Source organism: Asterias amurensis, chromosome 7 (genome assembly GCF_032118995.1).
Source record: "Asterias amurensis chromosome 7, ASM3211899v1".
Lineage (NCBI taxonomy): Eukaryota > Metazoa > Echinodermata > Asteroidea > Forcipulatida > Asteriidae > Asterias > Asterias amurensis.
In genome coordinates this window covers 2,206,807-2,227,016 of record NC_092654.1, presented here as the reverse complement: position 1 = coordinate 2,227,016, position 20,210 = coordinate 2,206,807, and the positions used below count along the sequence as shown (strand labels likewise).

General features: G+C 40.3%; 2 protein-coding genes across 3 annotated transcripts in view; one reads left to right on the top strand and one right to left on the bottom strand.

Moving 5' to 3' along the window:
- The window catches only part of LOC139939614 (dynein axonemal heavy chain 1-like), a 62,320-nt gene extending 45,107 nt beyond the window's left edge, over positions 1–17,213 (bottom strand). For both annotated transcript variants that reach the window (XM_071935648.1, XM_071935649.1), the window contains exons 1-17: positions 17,048–17,213; positions 15,998–16,165; positions 15,248–15,415; positions 14,492–14,876; positions 14,073–14,234; positions 13,194–13,446; positions 12,532–12,689; positions 7,485–7,699; positions 6,634–6,801; positions 6,174–6,304; positions 5,604–5,754; positions 4,850–5,043; positions 4,241–4,466; positions 3,601–3,803; positions 2,346–2,487; positions 1,343–1,498; positions 631–829 (exon numbers count right to left, since the gene is read on the bottom strand). In XM_071935648.1, the coding sequence (XP_071791749.1) occupies positions 631–829; positions 1,343–1,498; positions 2,346–2,487; positions 3,601–3,803; positions 4,241–4,466; positions 4,850–5,043; positions 5,604–5,754; positions 6,174–6,304; positions 6,634–6,801; positions 7,485–7,699; positions 12,532–12,689; positions 13,194–13,446; positions 14,073–14,234; positions 14,492–14,876; positions 15,248–15,415; positions 15,998–16,165 (3,079 nt within the window). In that variant the 5' untranslated portion in view covers positions 17,048–17,213. The remainder of the gene's footprint in view (positions 1–630; positions 830–1,342; positions 1,499–2,345; positions 2,488–3,600; positions 3,804–4,240; positions 4,467–4,849; positions 5,044–5,603; positions 5,755–6,173; positions 6,305–6,633; positions 6,802–7,484; positions 7,700–12,531; positions 12,690–13,193; positions 13,447–14,072; positions 14,235–14,491; positions 14,877–15,247; positions 15,416–15,997; positions 16,166–17,047) is intronic.
- A 1,643-nt stretch (positions 17,214–18,856) lies between these two features.
- The window catches only part of LOC139939800 (cyclic AMP-responsive element-binding protein 3-like protein 2), a 31,734-nt gene continuing 30,380 nt past the window's right edge, over positions 18,857–20,210 (top strand). Inside the window, exon 1 of the mRNA XM_071935919.1 lies at positions 18,857–19,074. Coding sequence (XP_071792020.1) covers positions 18,871–19,074 — 204 coding nt within the window. The 5' untranslated portion in view covers positions 18,857–18,870. The remainder of the gene's footprint in view (positions 19,075–20,210) is intronic.

Below are 20,210 nucleotides of genomic sequence, written 5' to 3'. Positions count from 1 at the left end.
CATGGTGAGGTATCGATGTATATTCGGTTAGCAGTAACACCATGTGTACAAATACTTTGCTGTGTAGGGGAACTAGGTTTTGCTTTATATTCTACTCAGTGGAGTAGAGTTTTTGAATTATGGATAATTTTCAGTTCTAAAAACTGTCCTCTTTTTTAACTACTTCCTGGTTGGAAGGTAGGAAATCGGCCAGGACTACTAATTATGTTTAGTGGATCGAGAGGACCTCTTGTAATTAACTGTACTACCGCGGAGTGAGTTCTTAATTGTCTTAAATTTCGACTAGCTTGCTCTAGTCATCGTCAGGAGAATAAAGAGTGTTAGAGATTCTGGCCCATTTATAGGGGTTCAGAGATTTCAGTGTAGAGTCAGAGCAATGATACTTCACCATGCAGTGCCTCACATCCCATATATTATTATTGGGTGCAATCGTTTAGTTTCCCTGGGTCGACCCGGTGTGTGGTGTTTTTTCTTTTCCAGGACGAACGTGTGCAGATAATTACCCACGTTCGTCCTAGAAAGAAAAAAAACACCACACACCGGGGTCGACCCAGGGGAGCTTCACGAATGCACCCATTGTTGTTGATTACCAACTCCATATTTTAAAATATCATTAACAGGAATACCTACCTGGGATGTCTTTGAAGATTTTGACGCACTTGTGCATGGTCTTGAACGACTCGTTGACTTGTTTCTCACACTGTTCTGCATCGATGGTTGTGAGTGGATCAGTCATCCAGCTCTCGTGCCATTTCAACCAATCAGAGGTGGTGATCCATAAGTTCTTGAAGGGCTCAAAGTCTCGGACAAGCTTGCTCAGTTTGTCGTACTGGAAATAAATTTTGGGAATCAATCTGAAACAATTGGCTTACGCTTCTTGCTTGAGTAAGGGTGCCGTGGCCGAGTGGTTTACCGCATCGAATTCAATATCTCTGCAAAAGTTGAAAAGCGAGTTCTTGGCACAACAAAAAGGGAGCAGGAGGTTTTAAAATTATGATGTATTTGTTGAGATGTCCTGACCAGTTTGAACTTGGTTGTCGCTGTTCCTAACTCCCTGCTGTTCCCTCTCCCACCCATTTTCCTGTCTACACCCAATCTACCCTCATCTCTCATCTATTTATCACATGTTCCTTGTTGTTTCGAAACCTTCTGTCAGTCATCTTAGTTCAGGACCAGTGCTTTAGATGCTATTAAGCCTGTAGGCCTACATATAGTACTGTAAAACATGTTTATTTTATTTTGTTCCTGTAGCTAAACTTTTGTTTGCAAGTATTGGTAGTGTACTTTGAGAAACGGCCGAATAAATAATAATAGAAATAATAGTTTTAGCATATATACTTACATTTGTGATTGGCAATTCGAAGAGCCTCTCTCTGTTGTTGTACATGGCAGCTAGCTGCTGGCATTCCTTCATCTGTTTGTTGACTCTACGGACCTCGTTGGCCACCTCATGAGCCTTATTGATGTCTGTATGGGCAGCGAAGCCTGCAACGACCATCTATGAGGGGAGGTTTAGAAAAAGAGAGCTGTTTGTATCTGCTTACTGACACAGTTTCTATTTCTTAACCACTGCTTACCAAAATAAAGGCAAAAGGCAGACTAACTTACTATTGATTTGTGTGAGCGAATGAGCCAGAGGAACATCGCAAATCCATTGTGAACCCTATCAGACTATATATTATTTATTTATTGATTCTGGTTGTGGAGCTTTATCACTATACTAGCCAAGAACCCAATGGAGAGAAGACTAAGAAGAAAGTTTCAGTTTTAGATGTGGAAGAAAAACTCCATGCAAAACCTCTGCAATCTGTCAGGTACTGAAAACCCAAGCCACACAAGGCTCTGGCGGGATTCGAACCGGGGGCTTAGAGGTGGAAGGCCAGAAAAGAAACCACTACGCCAGACCTACGATAACACACACATGCTTACAAATCTTCTTGATCGTTTATAACATGCACATTTTATTCTGATACAGTAAGCACACAAACTTGCTTAGAGGTGAAAAAGCTTAGGGGCCCAATTTCATACAGCTGTTTCATATAATTTTTTGTTAAGCAAAGTTTGGGATCGGGGACCAGCCACAACAATGTAAACTTTGTGAAATTTTTGCTGATAACCTGTTTCTGCATTAAGCAACTGTTATGTGCTCAGCAAGTTTTTGTGCTCTCACAGGCTTTACGAAATTGGGCCCAAATCTGTGCAATTTGTATTAATACTTTTACCTTGTAATGCCTCAAAATTCTTTGTGCTGCCAGTTGGTTTTGCAATACAAATGAATGAATGAATGACAAAGAAATTCAATAAAATTTTGTTGAGATTACCGGACTGATTGTTAATGACCGTACCTGTAATGTGTCCAGTTTGTCAGTGAAGTTATTCTGATCAGTGACTTGGATCTTAGCGAAGCGTTCTTGGTCCTCTTCAAGTTGAGCCAGCGTCGCCTCCATCTGGAGTTCAATCTTGTGTGGCCATCCGATGGCATTCCACCTAAAAACAAAACAATGCAATGTTAATATCAAGAAAGCAGCAAAATATATTTCATAAATCAAACCAAACACAGCTCGCTTGTCCTGTCAAAACTTCTTAACATGAAGCTTTGCTACCATGGCTGGCGCGCCAAAACGATATATCTCGCCACTAACCCCTGGTAGGGAAGAACTGTAAATCAAAGCCGAATGGCTCGCAAAAATTCTTGATTTGTGCAATTCATAATCATTGATATTAAAGCCATTATACACTTTCGGTAAACAGTATTGTCCAAGTCCCACACTTCGTGTATCACAACTTATATATAAAATAACAAACCTGTGAAAATTTAGGCTCGATCGGTCATCGGAGTCGGGAGAAAATAACGGGAAAACCCACTATTGTTTCCACGCGTTTCGCCGTGTCATGACATGTGTTTAAAATAAATCCGTAATTCTCGCTATCGAGAATTGACATTGTTTTAATGTTTTCTCAAAAATTAAAGCATTTCATGGAACAATATTTCAAGAGAAGTCTTTCACCATTACCTTCTGTAAACCCTGTAAATTATTTGTAAATCTGTGAACTTTTTTTTTTTTCTGTACCGAAAGTGTATAATGGCTTTAAAGCCATTATACACTTTCGGTAAACAGTATTGTCCAAGTCCCACACTTCGTGTATCACAACTTATATATAAAATAACAATCCTGTGGAAATTTAGGCTCAATCGGACATCGGAGTCGGGAGAAAATAACAGGAAAACCCACTCCTGTTTTCGCGCGTTTCGCCGTGTCATGACATGTGTTTATAACAAATCCGTAATTCTCGCTAACGAGAATTTATATTGTTTTACCGTTTTCTCAAAAAGTAAAGCATTTCATAGACTAATATTTCAAGAGAAGTCTTTCACCATTACCTTCTGTAAACCCTGTAAGTTATTTGTAAATCTGTGAACTTTTTTTTTTTTCCTGTACCGAAAGGGTCCAATGGCTTTAAACCAATGTTTGTATAAGATTGGCTGTTGCCAGCTTGGTGTTTGTATCCCCATGTGGAAGTTTGCCTAGTTCCCTTGCCGAGTTCCCTTGATGGGAAGATCATCTAAACAAACAAACAAACCCCTCATTCACCACTCACTTGAGATTGAAGTCATCCGTGGACAGATTGTAGTAGAACTCTTCAATCAGCTCGTAATCCGTCATGGCTTTATCGATCAGCTCCTGATGCTCCTTCAGCTTGTCTGGGATTGTCGTCATCCATTCCTTCTGCTCAGCCAGGTCCTCGATGCAGTTGGGACGATCGTAGAGACGGCGGGCAATGAATTTGAATTCCTCGCAGGCCTTTTTGAAAAATTTTGAAAGTTTTTGCAAGATCAATAATGGGGACTGTCAAGAGACAAATTACAAGCAATCTCCAATAAGAAAATTCATTTATATCTTCCTTGTAAAAAAAGTACATTTTATCTAGTACAAATGACCTACATGTACACATGGTGTAGGCTGAAAAAAAAGACTAAATCACCAAACGTGTCCGGGGGTGGATTTCACAAAGGTAGTCCTAACTTAGGACTAGTCCTAGGCAATGCTAAGAGATAGGACCAGTCCTAAGTTAGGATGAGTTACTGGTCCTAACTTAGGACTGGTCCTATCTCTTAGCATTGACTAGGACTAGTCCTAAGTTAGGACTACCTTTGTGAAATCCACCCCAGTACCTTTAAGGTACTGTTACCATTTTAGTAGTGTATTAAAAGTCAACTTGCAAAATACACCATACTCACATCCTCAGCTTGTTTGCGCAGTTTCTGTGCCAGTAACTCCAGCAGCGCATTGGCCAGAGCCTTGCGTTTCTTAGACAGACCCTGACGGACGTTCTCAGTGCTGATGTAGAACGGTCCGATGGTGTAATTGCTTGGGATGCTGTTTTCCAGGACCTCTTTCTGGATGAGATGGCTCTCGATCTCTTTCTTGACCTCGGCGGCTGTGTGCTCTTTGGAATCATAATCCCTAGTTATAAAGAAGCAATTGTTTAATTGTTAAAAGCAAAGTACACCTTTGGTTTTTGGAACCGTTTGATTGTTTCAATCCTGTATAAATGTAGATATTTTACAACAATACTAAAGTGTGTACATTTCATTTCAAGAGGTGGTAGTGTTTTTAGAGTTTTTAGGTCACACCGTGTTTTCACAGGAGTGGAAAACATTTCAACACTTCCGAATTTACTCATTGCGCATTTGTGACGTCAACATTTCTATCGCATTCGCAGGAAGTATAAACTGGGCTTTAAACAGAAGTCACCAGTTCTCTATAATTATTTAGAATAATTCACATAGAACACAACCTTTAAACTATCACCACAAAAACAAAATGGCAGATAAGTATCTCCTTACCTAATATATTCATTAATATCCAGGTTCATCAGTTCCAAGAACTGCTCATAGGCTCTGGCGTATGCCTTCATGGGTACCAAGGCTTTCTGGATGGCACTACGGATGGTGTCTCTAAGCTCCTCTACTCTGGGCTCATGCTCACCGACGGACTCCAGGAGAGGGGTGTCTGCCCAGAAGATGTCCTCAAGGACAAACTAAAGTAAAGATAATGAGTACAAATAAGTAACGCTGGACAAAATTGATGGTTCATGCACATTGTATTTCCACTTCACTATCCTACAGTGGACAATACAACTTTCGGTTTGTTTTGCCCTTACATCGAAAAGAACCGAGCATTGTATACTCTTGAGTTTACATAAGTCGCTGAGTTAAAGCACAATTCACAGAGTTCAGCGTGATTCTGGAATAGGGCATTACACAATAACCCCCAGAAAAAGGGATATTATGAGGTATGATTATCAGTACCTTAAGTCCCTCTTTGTACAGTGAAAGGAAACCAAGCACCGTTGGTGAATGCCTGTGCATGTTAAAAAAAACAGAGTGTCAAGGTGGGTTTTTCCGATAGCTGTCCGTCTGCCAGGAAAAAATTGATGCTACTTCAAAACTGTTCTAGTGGAAAAAAAAAAAACCAGTCCAGCCGTAATAACTGTCAACCACAGACCAGCCCAGAAAAATGTGCAGGTCATCCGATGTAAATCAGGTAATTTGTTTCTAAGTCTTAAAAGTAATTCCTGCGTGATTAACTAAAACTAACCTTCTCCAGTTGAGGCACATTTTGAGTAGAGCTGATTCCTTTATCAAATAGTCCGACCAGAGCATTTTCAAAGTTGTTGAGGTTTGTGCTGTAGTGACAGCCTTCTTTGTCAACCATCAGGTCCAGTAGAAACAGGCAGTTTCGCTTGGGTCTGCAAGAGGGAAAGTGCAACGTTAAATCTCAGTCAGTAATATCTTGGAGAGTTTATGCATTCTGGTTGGTCAAAGCTTGATCTTGTGGTAGTGTTTCACTAGTCTTAAATCATAGAAAAAGACCCTTGAGTTGTAAAGGATCGATTGGCTAACGCTCGTTTTTGTTCTCAGAGCTAGTCGCATGTTTGCGGACAAGCTAACATAGGCGGTAGTAACACGTTACGCAATAGATATAAACCAGATGTAAAACTCTTTAGTACTTGTGATTATGCACAAACATTTATCATCGCCTGCAATTTGATGTCTCGTAAAACGGAGTCTGAGGACATCGCAGCAACCCTGCTGTTAATTATTTTAAACAAATATTGAAAGCTTAGCATAGTATTGTAAATGGAATTTGTGTTTGTGTTGCCCTGACCTGTATTTGACCTTAATGAGGTCTTTTTCCCATTCCATGTCAGCTGGGAGTTGAAGGACGGTAGAGGAGGCATCTACGATCATCTGGGTGAAGTTAACCAAGGAGTCCTGAACCAAATACCGCAACGAATCCTGCCAGTGCAAAGGTTAAAACATTTAATTATTGTTCCAGAGTATCATCAGAGTTTTCACTCGTTTTATTCGCACCTAACAAACAATCTCCAGCAAAATCTTCAAATCAAATCTTCTGAGTTTGTCTCATACTTAAAGCTCCACAATACCTTACAGGAAAATACCGGATGTGGAAACACGGGAGTATGAGTCCTGTTTTCTTACTCGCTAGGCCATGACACGCCATACTTATGTTTATATTAAAGGTTTACTCGTCCAATTTCAACCAAATTCATTCAAATTAACACCTGGCTCATTCAATGCTCTGTTGCTAGATTTTTCTATCTCACCTGCATGCCGAATTTGACCATCTCCATGAACTTCTTGAGTTTGGAACGTTGGTAGACCTCCCAGTTTGTCTCATGTAGATTGAACCAACCCTTGCCGACATCACGCAGGCTTGTCCTGATGGCTGCACGCAGAGTTCCAATCCAACTGTCTTTCAGGAACAACTGAACCTGTGTAGCATTCAAGGAGTAGATGTTTACTGATAAGAATGATTTGGGAGGCTAATCATCCTTACTTGCAGCTGAGAAGTTGAATTGCAAGCTGTAACTGCGAGCTGCAGGCATGCAATCCATAATGGCTAGAGCAAGCTACAGCAAGCTACAGCAAGCTACAGCAGCTAAAAGGGCCCCTTTGGAAGTGGCAGACATCGAACCATTACCATTGAGCACAGCCAGTTACCAAAGGAGAGGAGAGAACCGACCGCAAATTTGACTTCTAACTTAGACGACAATCGCACAAAGAACACATTGGTGAGAGGAAAGCACTCTAAGCACTAGCCACGGTACCCGTTGTGCTTTGGTTTTGTAAAAAGGGGAGGGTTGACATTCTCGATTACATCTTTGGGAGATGAGTTGAGTTGTTCTTGGTTGTTCGAAGTGGTTGGTCCCAGGTGGGCGGATCATTGGGTGGTTGTTTGTTTAGTGTATGGGTTTATTTTGCCGGTAGGGTATGAGTTTTTTTTATGGAAGGAATCTGTGATGACCACACCACAGTTTCTATTCATAACCGCCTATTTCCTCACAGATTCAAACATAATGCCACAAATTCTTTCTGCGCCTTGAACACCCACCAGGGTGCGCATTACAAGTCCTTATTTTTCTTTTTATTATTAATGCTATTATCTCATCCTTACCTGTGAGCTAGCCTGTCCCTGTGTCTGCTCAAACTCCTCTAGTCTCATGTGCTTGGTCATGGGGACGTGGAATAGTGACATGCCTGACACCTTGTTACATTCTGTCCGTACTTTGGTCATTGCTAAAATTGCCTCCTCTCGGGTCAGCAGCGAGTTGAAGGCAAAGTTGTCGTACTGCTCATCAAATGGGTACTCAGGGACGTCGGAATAGAAACCTAGAATGAATTGAGTCAAAAGAAGTTTTTTTATGATTCACTGACTCACTTGAAATGGTCTGTCTGAAAATTACACATGAAACTTTATACCTCTCTACCAGTGCGCTGTATCAACAACTCTTGTCATAGCCTTGACTCAAGGCTGTTGGCGTAGTGTGCCCCGCCCCGGCGCGGCACAATTCAGCAGTCTGCACGCTGTACATACACGAACAACGTACATGTATACAGTACATTGTACAGTAAATTGTACAGCGAGAACAGTATAGCGAAGTTGTGAGTACGGTCGTGTCTTTCTACTTTCAACCTCGCACACGTGGCTCAAACAACAGCCTTGATGGGTCTGTAACAGCTTTATCGGAATTCCAATAAAAGGGCGTGCATGTTGTGGGCATGTCATTCTAAACATTGGCCAATCACAGGCGCGATTGAGAATGACGTATTACTGCTAGCAATCATGCCACCTCCGTGTGCGTGGTTGTGAAGTTTCCCATTGACTTGTGTATGGTTGTGAAGTGCCCATTGACTTGTGTATGGTTGTGTAGTTTCCCATTGACTTGTGTATGGTTGTGTAGTTTCCCATTGACATGTGTATGGTTGTGTAGTTTCCCATTGACTTGTGTATGGTTGTATAGTTTCCCATTGACTGGCGTATGGTTGTGTCAATTCCCATTGACTTGTGTATGGTTGTGTAGTTTCCCATTGACTTGTGTATGGTTGTGTAGTTTCCAATTGACTTGTGTATGGTTGTGTAGTTTCCCATTGACTTGTGTATGGTTGTGTAGTTTCCCATTGACTTGTGTATGGTTGTTTAGTTTCCCATTGACTGGTGTATTGTTGTGTAGTTTCCCATTGACATGTGTATGGTTGTGTAGTTTCCCATTGACTTGTGTATGGTTGTATAGTTTCCCATTGACTGGCGTATGGTTGTGTCAATTCCCATTGACTTGTGTATGGTTGTGTAGTTTCCCATTGACTTGTGTATGGTTGTGTAGTTTCCCATTGACTTGTGTATGGTTGTGTAGTTTCCCATTGACTTGTGTATGGTTGTGTAGTTTCCCATTGACTTGTGTATGGTTGTTTAGTTTCCCATTGACTGGTGTATTGTTGTGTAGTTTCCCATTGACATGTGTATGGTTGTGTAGTTTCCCATTGACTGGTGTATTGTTGTGTAGTTTCCCATTGACTTGTGTATGGTTGTGTAGTTTCCCATTGACTTGTGTATGGTTGTATAGTTTCCCATTGACCGGTGTATGGTTGTGTCAATTCCCATTGACTGGTTGTTGTGTAGTTTCCCATTGACTTGTGTATGGTTGTGTAGTTTCCCATTGACTTGTGTATGGTTGTGTAGTTTCTCATTGACATGTGTATGGTTGTAAAGTGTCCTACTGACTTGTGTATGGTTGTGTAGTTTCCCATTGACTTGTGTAGTTTCCCATTGACTTGTGTATGGTTGTGTAGTTTCCCATTGACTTGTGTATGGTTGTGTAGTTTCCCATTGACTTGTGTATGGTTGTGTAGTTTCCCATTGACTTGTGTATGGTTGTGTAGTTTCCCATTGACTTGTGTATGGTTGTGTAGTTTCCCATTGTCATGTGTATGGTTGTGTAGTTTCCCATTGACTTGTGTATGGTTGTGTAGTTTCCCATTGACTTGTGTATGGTTGTGTAGTTTCCCATTGACTTGTGTATGGTTCCGGTTGTGTAGTTTCCCATTGACATGTGTATGGTTGTGTAGTTTCCCATTGACTGGTGTATTGTTGTGTAGTTTCCCATTGACTTGTGTATGGTGGTGTAGTTTCCCATTGACTTGTGTAAGGTTGTGTAGTTTCCCATTGACATGTGTATGGTTGTAAAGTGTCCTACTGACTTGTGTATGGTTGTGTAGTTTCCCATTGACTTGTGTATGGTTGTGTAGTTTCCCATTGACTTGTGTATGGTTGTGTAGTTTCCCATTGACTTGTGTATGGTTGTGTAGTTTCCCATTGACTTGTGTATGGTTGTGTACTTTCCCATTGACTTGTGTATGGTTGTGTAGTTTCCCATTGACTTGTGTATGGTTGTGTAGTTGCCCATTGTCATGTGTATGGTTGTGTAGTTTCCCATTGACTTTTGTATGGTTGTGTAGTATCCCATTGACTTGTGTATGGTTGTGTAGTTTCCCATTGACTTGTGTATGGTTCCGGTTGTGTAGTTTCCCATTGACTTGTGTATGGTTGTATAGTTTCCCATTGAATTGTGTATGGTTGTAAAGTGTCCTACTGACTTGTGTATGGTTGTGTAGTTTCCCATTGACCGGTGTTTGGTTGTGTCAATTCCCATTGACTTGTGTATGGTTGTGAAGTGTCCCTTTGACTTGTGTATGGTTGTGTAGTTTCCTATTGACTTGTGTATGGTTGTGTAGTTTCCCATTGACTTGTGTATGGTTGTGTCAATTCCCATTGACTTGTGTGTGGTTGTGAAGTGCACATTGACTTGTGTATAGTTGTGTAGTTTCCCATTGACTTGTGTATGGTTGTGTAGTTTCCCATTGACATGTGTATGGTTGTGTAGTTTCCCATTGACTTGTGTATGGTTGTGTAGTTTCCCATTGACTTGCGTATGGTTGTGTAGTTTCCCATTGACTTGTGTATGGTTGTGTAGTTTCCCATTGACTTGTGTATGGTTGTGTAGTTTCCCATTGACATGTGTATGGTTGTGTAGTTTCCCATTGACTTGTGTATGGTTGTGTAGTTTCCCATTGACTTGCGTATGGTTGTGTAGTTTCCCATTGACTTGTGTATGGTTGTGTAGTTTCCCATTGACTTGTGTGTGCATGTGTGTACGCTGTACGCTAGCTGTATGGACATGAGTGGGAATCGCTATGATGTATAATGGGTCTGAATGCGCTGCCGGACGGTATACGGGCCAGCTACCGGTGTGAGCTGGACAAGCCTCATTCGGTCGGTACTGTGTCGAACAACTTCGAAGAGAGGAGGGGTTCCTTGGCCCCGTTGTCTCAGAGATGCCAAGTCCAAAGGCCAGCTATGCGTAAGATTTTTCAAAGCTCAACCCCCACCCCCCTCCCCCAGTTTTAGAAGGCCTTTCGAAATCGCCGCCCAACTTTTTTCTTTTTTTATAAAATCAACAAAAAATCAGACATTTAATTGTGGACAAAAGAGTGTTTCAAAATGCATCAAAATCCTCTTCAGAATAACTAAAACTCAACTGAGGTACACAGGAGATGTTGATGTTAGCGCTATGCCGAATTTTAGCTGAACCTGCTGGAAGAGCAAAAGCGTGAGCAATCTGCAAATTTGCGCTCTGTTTGTACAAAGTTTGTACAAGAATGATCATTCTGATAAACTGCGTGAAGATTGTGCAAACATTGTAGATTGCGTTTTTTGTACACACGAGCGCGATTTGGCGATGCATGTCGTTAATTTTTATTTTTTTCCCGGTCTTGCCCCAATGCGTGAGTAAATGGTTGCTGTGCGTGTGAGCGTGAGACAGAGCCCAAATGCGTGAGTCTCACGCCTAATGCGTGAGACTTGGTAGGTCTGTTGTCTTGTGTTTCATTATAACACGAGGACTAGCATCATAAGTACAATGTAGCTGGTAGATTTGTCCCTGAATGGGAAGCTGCTTTACTATAAGTGTAACGTTGTAGTGTAGTAGTATGGCAAGAGTTAGTTTATGAAATTGATCTTTACTTGTAGTTGTTGTTAAGCCACACGCCATCTTCTACCGTCTGGTATGTTTTCGACCAACACATAATTTATTTTCGATCCCCAACTTTGATTTACCGCGAGAAACGTAACGAATAATATGTCCAGACAAAATAAACAGCTGGGTTTCTTATCTCATCTGGTCTGAAATGGGGAAAACAGTAATGTTATTTAGTGTTTGTGCTTCAAGGGGATGGGTATGCCCAACATCTAAGAATTCTAACCAAGTAGCCATTGCCGGAAACCCATGACACCTTGATACTTTTTGAACCTTTCTCAAACACATTTCACACAATGTATGGTCTAATTTTCTTCCTTCTTATTTCTAAATCCATGATTGGTGCATTAAACCTGGTTGTTTTATTTTGTTGAAAGCTTCTGCAGCTGTGCCACGATGAACTGTTGCAATTTATACAATGTACCATTGATATACAGTACACAACTTTGTTTTAGGGTAGGGATTTCTCCCTCGCGCCCGCCGCCATTGCATTTTTTGCACAGCAGCCACAAGGCTTGTTGTTTCTGTCGGATAGCAAGTGCGCGTGCTTGCAGAACGTTGTGATTGACATCGCAGCGAGAGTTTATAGGTCAACCAACAACCAATGAGACCGGGTTGTTAGTAAACATTAGCATAATGAGCTCCGCCCTAAATTTTGGCAGTTACAGAACCATCAAGGCGCTACTTTAGAAATACTCATGTACCGTACGTATACCATATAGATGGTAATGTGTATGTACAGTAGGTATAGGTGTGTACATACGCTGTACACGTATTATATGCACTGTGTTATGTATGGGGGTGCGCTGGTGGAATTCAGTGATTGGGACTGGGATTTTGCGGGTCGCGGCTGGCTGTAGTGCCTTGATCAAGGCTACTCTTGTCACTAACCCCTCGAAGGAATGTACTGTAAGTTCTAGGGGTGCGTTTTGTCGGCTGTATCCAATAACTGTTTTGGTCATTGGCTTGTTTTAGTCATTGGCCAATTCAACATTCGATGGTAGCCCACACCTTGAAGTGGCCTTCAGGCATTGTGTGTCAGGCGACTTGCATAAAAAACGAAGCAGTTGTTGGAAAAAAAAAGGTCTGGCGAGATTGATATTTCCTGTAACCAAAATGACTGTTTCTCACCTCTCTCAGGTACAACCTCTTCCACGGGGTCAGGGACAGTCACAAAAGCAAACATCTCTGGCTTGGCTGCAACGATAGAATCAAAGGTGATTCTGTTCATGGCTCGACTGAAGTCAATGTTGATCTCCTTCTCCAAGGTATGGATGTAGTCATCCAAACTGTGTAGAAAATAGTAGGATTCAATGAGTGAATTATGTGACACAAATACACTCTCAGGTTTTACTCAAGTGAAGTCCAAGTTAAGTTGGTTCCTGCACGGTAAGCCAAAAAGTCTACTTGCTGGTAAAAAGGGCTCAATTTCATGGCTGTAAGCAATAGTTTTGTGCTTCTGGAAGCAGATAATTTTGCGCTTACATCAAGCGTATTTTACGACTTAGCCAGGAATATTTGCTTGTGCATGTGTGTAATCCACATTACTAGGCATTCTTTGCTTACACAGCTACCGCAGAAATTCAGCATTGGACAGTAAGCGGAGAATGTTGATCATAAGCACAGAGTTCAGCAGTAAGCACCGCCATGAAATTTTGCCCTGAACTTGAGTGGAGCGCAGTAAAGACCATCTGGCCAAGACACGTTACACCATATAAACTTTTACTTAAGGAACATAAACCGAAAACTATCCATGGAATGTCTAATGTTTATGAAAAGCTTATGATTCCTACCTTTTATCCTTTATAAGAGAAGGTGCCCCCTTGGCCCAATCTACCATCCTCTTAAGGCTCTCTGGGTCCAGCTCAACGAGGCCTTCCATCGGCATACAGTCGACGTAGAGGTTATATCTAAGATGGGCTTCTGTGTGTTTCCGATCACGGTGGGCACGCGCTACAGCTTGGGCAAAGGTTAAGGGATCCTCGGCTGTGAACATGACTTGAATACGAGGCACCCAGTACTGGTTGGGTTGGATGGTGCGGGTTCCTGTTGCGAGAAAACAAATTATTTGATGACAGTTTTTTACTTTATAACTCAACAGCATTGAACTCAGACCAAGAGCAAATTTTGTGAAGCTGTAGGAAAGTAAATACTGCAAAAGCATTAGCTGCTCAGAAAAAAAACACTAGCCTGAATAATGTATGATTTTCAAGGTGCAGCAGCGCACTATAGCAGCCACTGCTGCCAGGAACACATTGGACATAACGGCTTTACATCAGTGTGTGGATTCGAGTCATGGTCTTGACACTTGTGTCCTTAAACAAGAATTTTAACCATTATTGCCTCGTCCTTTGGATGTGACATAAAGCCATTGGTGCCGTGTGTTGTGTAATATGTGAAAGAAAACAGGTTCGCCCCTGCGTTCTGGCATGAATGGTTGCATTACATTTGCGTCACAGAACCTTGTAAACCGTTGCAAGGTGCTAATATGGATCTTATACTTTCAAAACATAGCTCTGTATACCTGTAGACAAAATAATGAGCGCTTTGGGACACCCTTCGAGTGAGAAAAGCACTTCATAAGAACTGCGTATTATTACTATATAGGTGATTGAGTACAAAGAGAAAGTCTGAGATGAAACTGGAGGGAAGAAAATGTCTTCCTGACATACCATCAGCATTCTTGCCTCCGTTGATCACCGCCTTCCCTTCCCCATCTAATATCCTGTTGTTTAAATCTGTTTTCTGCACCAGATAGAGCTGTGTCTCACTGTCATAGTCCAGCATTCCAACGTCAAACCATTCATACTCTAGGCTTGGGTCCTTGGGATCCACTGTGTATAAAAAGTTTCAAAAAAAGAATTTGTTTAGTGAATCTATGTTTATGTTTGTGTTTGTCACCGTGGTCCAGACTGCAGGATTTTCAATTACAAGATTGTGAGTTTGAATCCCCCAAGCTGACCACTGACTTCACAATTACTAGAAAAAATACATTTATTGTCTAGTTACTCAATCACAATTTCTTGATTAATGTGCCAGTCATAATCGTAGATTTATTGAAAATTTATAAGAACTAAACTCCCAGACTCACATTTCTCTGGAGAATCCCAGGCTGGTAGTAAAGCTCTAGCCGGTACCGGCAGCCTGTGGCCGTTCTGGACTCCCATGTTGAGCCACTCCTGAGGCGTCCGGCAATCAAACTCCATATCCGTAAAGATATCCAATGGGAGGAATGTTGGGAACGGCGCCGGGTCATCATCGCCGTCTATCCCGTTCAACTTGACCGAGATCTTTTGCGTGATCTGTTTGGGCATGAGGGAGTCGGTCTGGACCCCTTCGGCCCCCAGCAGATCTTCAAGACTCTGATTCTGGTAGTGGCGTTTGCGACGTTCGATCTCGATTTTACGAGGGCAGTGACCGGGCGGTACAAAGTAAGGCAGTTGCACTTTGGGGAGAAAGGACTTCTCTGGAAAGTCCTGGGGAAGGGGAACAAAAAAAAAGAATTAGAAAAAACATCATCAGACTATAATTTAGGCAATTGATTGAAAATCTACTAAGCCCGGCTGCCATTTCATGTACATAAAATGAATATTAACAAATTTGACAGAAGACACCATTGTCAAGTTAAGGGAAATTAACTGGGCAAACTTTGATTTGAACAAAGAAAAACTGGGTAGGATATTAATTAATGTGCTGCCACTCTCTACCAACTCCGAAAATTTACAATGTCAGAAAAATAACAGATTTTAAAAAATGTTTGAAATTAATGTTTAATTTTATACACCTGGTGAAAAAGATGATCAACTTCTCCTTATAATGCTTACGGAACAATTTCAAATATTCCTACCGATTTTGTAAGTATTTCACTGGTTGGTCCATAGACTTGTTTGCCTTGCTCCTGGGTGACTTGTTCAGCTCCTTGAGGGCCCTTGAAAGACGTAACCTTTGGTGTGTGTTTTTCCTTTGATATATTCCATAATGTGTCTTGCTGGGTTTCCGCTCCACTTAAGACATTCTGCAGAAGAAACAAATTTCATTGAAAAAAACCCAAAAAAAACTCGAACACTGCTATAAATTTGTGGTTTTATCATACACCAAGATGAGACCTGATACTTCACAGAGGCATTGGAGGTGATTGCCTCCATACCCTTGGTGCCATTGAAATGCTCTAGTAGAAAATAAAAATTTCCTCATAGGGTTCCCTTTATCAAGGAGAAAATTCCTTGGTACCCTTGGATACCAATCACAAGTTGTACATAAACATTGTGTTTTGGCTGGTAACCTTATTCTGGTAAGCACAATTTTGTTGTACTCAGCCACTTTTTGTGTTCTTAAACACAAAAGTTAGCTGAGAATAAAATCAGGATGAAATTGGGTCCTTATATTAGTGAGAAACAAATTACAGGTTTCTCATATTCGGGCCGAGCAGTTTAGTACATCAGACTGCAGTTCTGGTGGCCGAGTCATCAAGGTGTGGGTTCGAATCCCGGTTATGACAAGTGTGTCCTTGAGCAAGACATTCAGCTATAGGCCTAAATGCTTTTAAAAATAAAATTTTTTGGGTAAAATTGGCCTGGCTTCCTTAATAATAACATACCCCAAGTCGCTGTTGTGCATCACCACTCAGAATATCAGAGTAGTAACCTCTCTGTTTAATTTCTGGATAGTGCGGTCGTCCATTTCTGCGACTCGGTGGGAGCTGGGTGCGGTTTGCCGAGAAGGGTCTCCCGCCATCCCGGCTACTCAAGGAGTTTCTGGAACTCATCTATAATAGAAAGAAATAACAACAGTTTATTTTATATTTAGGGACAAAAATCAACACTACTATGTCAATGTCAGTGTATGCCAATGAAAACAGCAGGAGCATCAAATAATGTTAGTTACAATAATTCACTTAATAATTTAACACTCCAGCGAGCGTCCCTTCAACGCTCCGTCAAGGGGGTCGCTTCCACCCTTGGTGGAGCATTACAATTATTGTAACTTTGAATGTATGCAACGGAGGAGTCCAGCCTGGACAAGTGGAACTTCCAATCAGCAAATGGGGCACTAGATTGGAGGCATCACAAAGAATCAAGGATTATTGGGCCGTGGTAATGGGGAAACACAAAAGTTGCAAACTCATTGAGTTTTTAAAAATACATCCAAAGCTTCAATAAGCCAAGGAAGATAAAGAGGACATCAGTTGATATTACCTTTGCATTAATGCCCCACTATTTATTTATTGTTTCTCAAGTCAAAGAAAAAACAATGAACCTGCAAAAACGTGTCACACTCAATCACCAGCTGAGTCACTCACACAGTCTAGTCACAGAAGATGTTCATATACAAATACAATCACTGGTTGTGATTGTTGATTGTTTACTACAGAACTGATTCTATGTTTTTGAAACTTAATGATGTAAAAAAATAAATGAATCTATAAATTGCACAAATACATATGTTTATCTACCTCACACTTCAGGGAAATGCCTCAATGAATAAGACCAATGTAAGTGAGTAAATAAAATACATCTCTAACTGCAAGCAGTAAACAACACGAACAATAAACGGTAAACAAGTTAGTTAACTAACTTTTAAATTTTAAAAACTGTGTAAAACACTGAACATAAATCAGGATATTTTAATCATTGAAATATTTATGTACCTCGATTGCTAGCTTCTGATTAGGAACACACTCTTCTTTAGTATCTTGTCATTTTCCAGTGGTGAGTAAACCAAAAGGGAAGGCTCCTTGAAGATGTTTATTTTGATTAAATTATTTTGACGTAGTTGGTCCTTCCGTGCATTTTCAGATTGCTCGCGATCGAGGTTCAATTAATTACTCGTTGCTAAGTGAATATCACCGGGTACCAGTTCCAACGTGTTTTTCGCGTTTTATTCCGCTGGTGAGCAGTGTAAACAATCTACGTTCCAAAATCACAAGAGGGCGCTCTTTGGTACGTCCGTTAAAAATAAACATGTGGGTGTCGTCGTCTGCACTCTATGCACACGAAGAAACGCCAAACACTTTTCATACAACGGTTAATTTTTAGGTGTCCATTTTTTATTAGAAAAAGACAATAATATTGTTCTATGTTATGAACGGCATGAAGACTTAATCTTTAGCATACCCATTAATCAAAAAAGTTCGTGCAAAGGAATACTTTGTTCAGTTGTTCAAAGTTTGCAGACAAAGTGTGACGGATCATACCGATGTTTGAAGTGGCCCACCCACTTGGTGGTTTTTGGTTTGTAGTTGTTTTTTTTTGGGGGGGGGGGCAGACTTTAAAAAAAAAGAAACTCATATATTTCTCACATGATGAACTAGCAAAAGTCATATGAGTTGTGCCAATTAAAAGTATCGATATCTCATAGTCATAAATATAATTTATTTGCTTTCTCTCTACATTTCTCTTTCCTTTTCTTTTATTTTTTAATTTTATTCATTGTATGCTTCCTGTTTGTTGCTATACTTCCTGAATAATTTGCTTAATTAGCCTCACGTTTCACCATAAACAGTGGTTGTTTGCATTGGTACCATTTTCGGTTGCAACAGCTCTTTATAGTCACGGTGCTTTTTTTCTTGTCTTTTCTTGGTTGGAAACTATGCAGACACCGTCAAATGTGTGCTTTTGTTGTACAGGACTTCTGGATGTGTATTATACTGTTTGTTTATTTACTTCAAATACTGACAAATTGACATGTCAGCATGATTCATAAGTAGGATTTGAAACTTTGCATGGTGGAGATAAGATATAGAAGAGTTTGCGGTAACACCATGTAATAACAATCTCTAAATGAGTTGGGGTGGTTCTGAAAAGAACCGTTGGGTTAACTCGACGTTTCGATCAGTATGCTCTGATCGTCTTTTGGAGAATGCTGGACTCTGATGATGCATGCTGCTTAAGTACTAGGCGGTGGATCAGCGGTGATTCATGTAAATTTAGTTGAATCGTCACTTTCCAAAACGTGGTTTTGAACATCATCAACATCTAGAATTACTATCGTGGGCGGAGACATTTTCTGCAACCGATCAAGTTCTTGCATCAAATTATGAATATTCAGTTTTACGAAAAATACGGAGGGATCCCATTGGCTACAGCTGTTTATTGCGAAGAAGACGTGGCGTCACCGACGAACGAAAATGATGCTGATTTGCATCTCATATTTTACAAGCTGTGTGTCCATATGGCGATAGAAAATTGCAAATCAACGCAAAAAAATGAAGTTCTTCTGCAACATACATTTTATTAACAAAATGTCAAGAAAGAGACCCACTTTTTTAATATAACAATGTTAAAATGCCCTCGTAAGGAACATAAAGTCATAGATTTTTAGAACGGCCTCCGTCCGCCCACCAAAAGGTCATTGTGCATCACGGGGTTATAATTTGCATAATTAAGTGTCCGTGCATGTGCACAGTACATGCACAGGATGTTGCAGGAAATATATATCCGTACGTTGTTGACGCTCAGCGCATAAACCCATATGTGCACTATTCTAGCAGACATCAACCAAAAGCAAGAGAAGTGGGTCCGAAGACCCTGCCAGATTTTCCCGATTTCGGACCGGACCGACCAACGACCGCGGCACAGCATCGCAATGGATGACATTCTTGGTGGAAGTAGTCTTTACGAGGGTGAAGAGAGTGATTTCAAGTACATTCTGGACTCCGACGTGTTCCATAATGTGGTAGGAATTCTGTTATTTTTTTGCATACAAAATAGCTCAAGTTCCAGCAGACAGTTTACATATGGTTCGGCCTCTCTCCATATTTTCGTCTGATAAACCATGAATAAACAGTTTATTACTCAGATGTAAACAGCAATAAAGCGTCACTGTGTTCTTAATGTCTGTCCTTGTGAATAATTGAAGCAATTTTTGCTTGTTAATTGTTTGGAAATTGTATTACTTTTTGTTTAATATTATTATTAAACCAGGCATAGACATTTTTAACACTGCACTGTGGTCAACCCCCATCATACATGTACCATGTACATCATCATGCTGTAACTTGTTGCACAAGTTGTTTTAAATTATCACAATTTAAATTTAATCTTCAGATCTTTGCGTATCACTCGAAACACTATTTGTGTTAACGATCCTGTGTTTTTATACAGTAACATTGGAAAACTGTGTTTTTGATTTTTGTTCAAAAAAATAGTCAACAAACAAACTGTATTTTTCTTTTTTTAATATTAATAAGTTATATTTATGTTAGTTCATATTAATTATAATAATTCTAATTCTATTTACACATAAACAATAGGTCATATAAATGTGTGAAACTACACTTGAACGTCAAGAAACTTATGAAGGAATTATTTTAACAATTGCAATGTTGAAACTTATTATTAAATGTATTATTTCAAATAACATTAGTCTGAAAGTGAAACATTAACATACGAACAAGGAAATCTCTGTTAGTTATTAGAGGCTATCAAAGCTTAAAACTGAATCAAAGTTAGAACAGTAAATAATTCCATTATAGCATTGTTGAATGTGTGATTGTGAAAGAAGATGATGTCAAGAAATTCTTCCAGTACCCAGTTCTTTCTACATTTTCTTCCTCCATGATGATATGACGACTACTATAATCTGGTGAAAGATATTAGCAAATACAAGATTGTGTCCAATCCATAAATGTGGTAACGTGGGGTGTTTCCCCCCACTATATCTGTCTCAATTATGTCAATGTTTTTTAAATCTAAGTTCTTCCTTGTATGTTTACAAAAATTGCCATTCAGTCTTCACAGTATCGAGACTGATAGTAGAATAATTCATCGACCATTGTTGTTACTAATGACGTTAGTTCCACTTCCAGACTG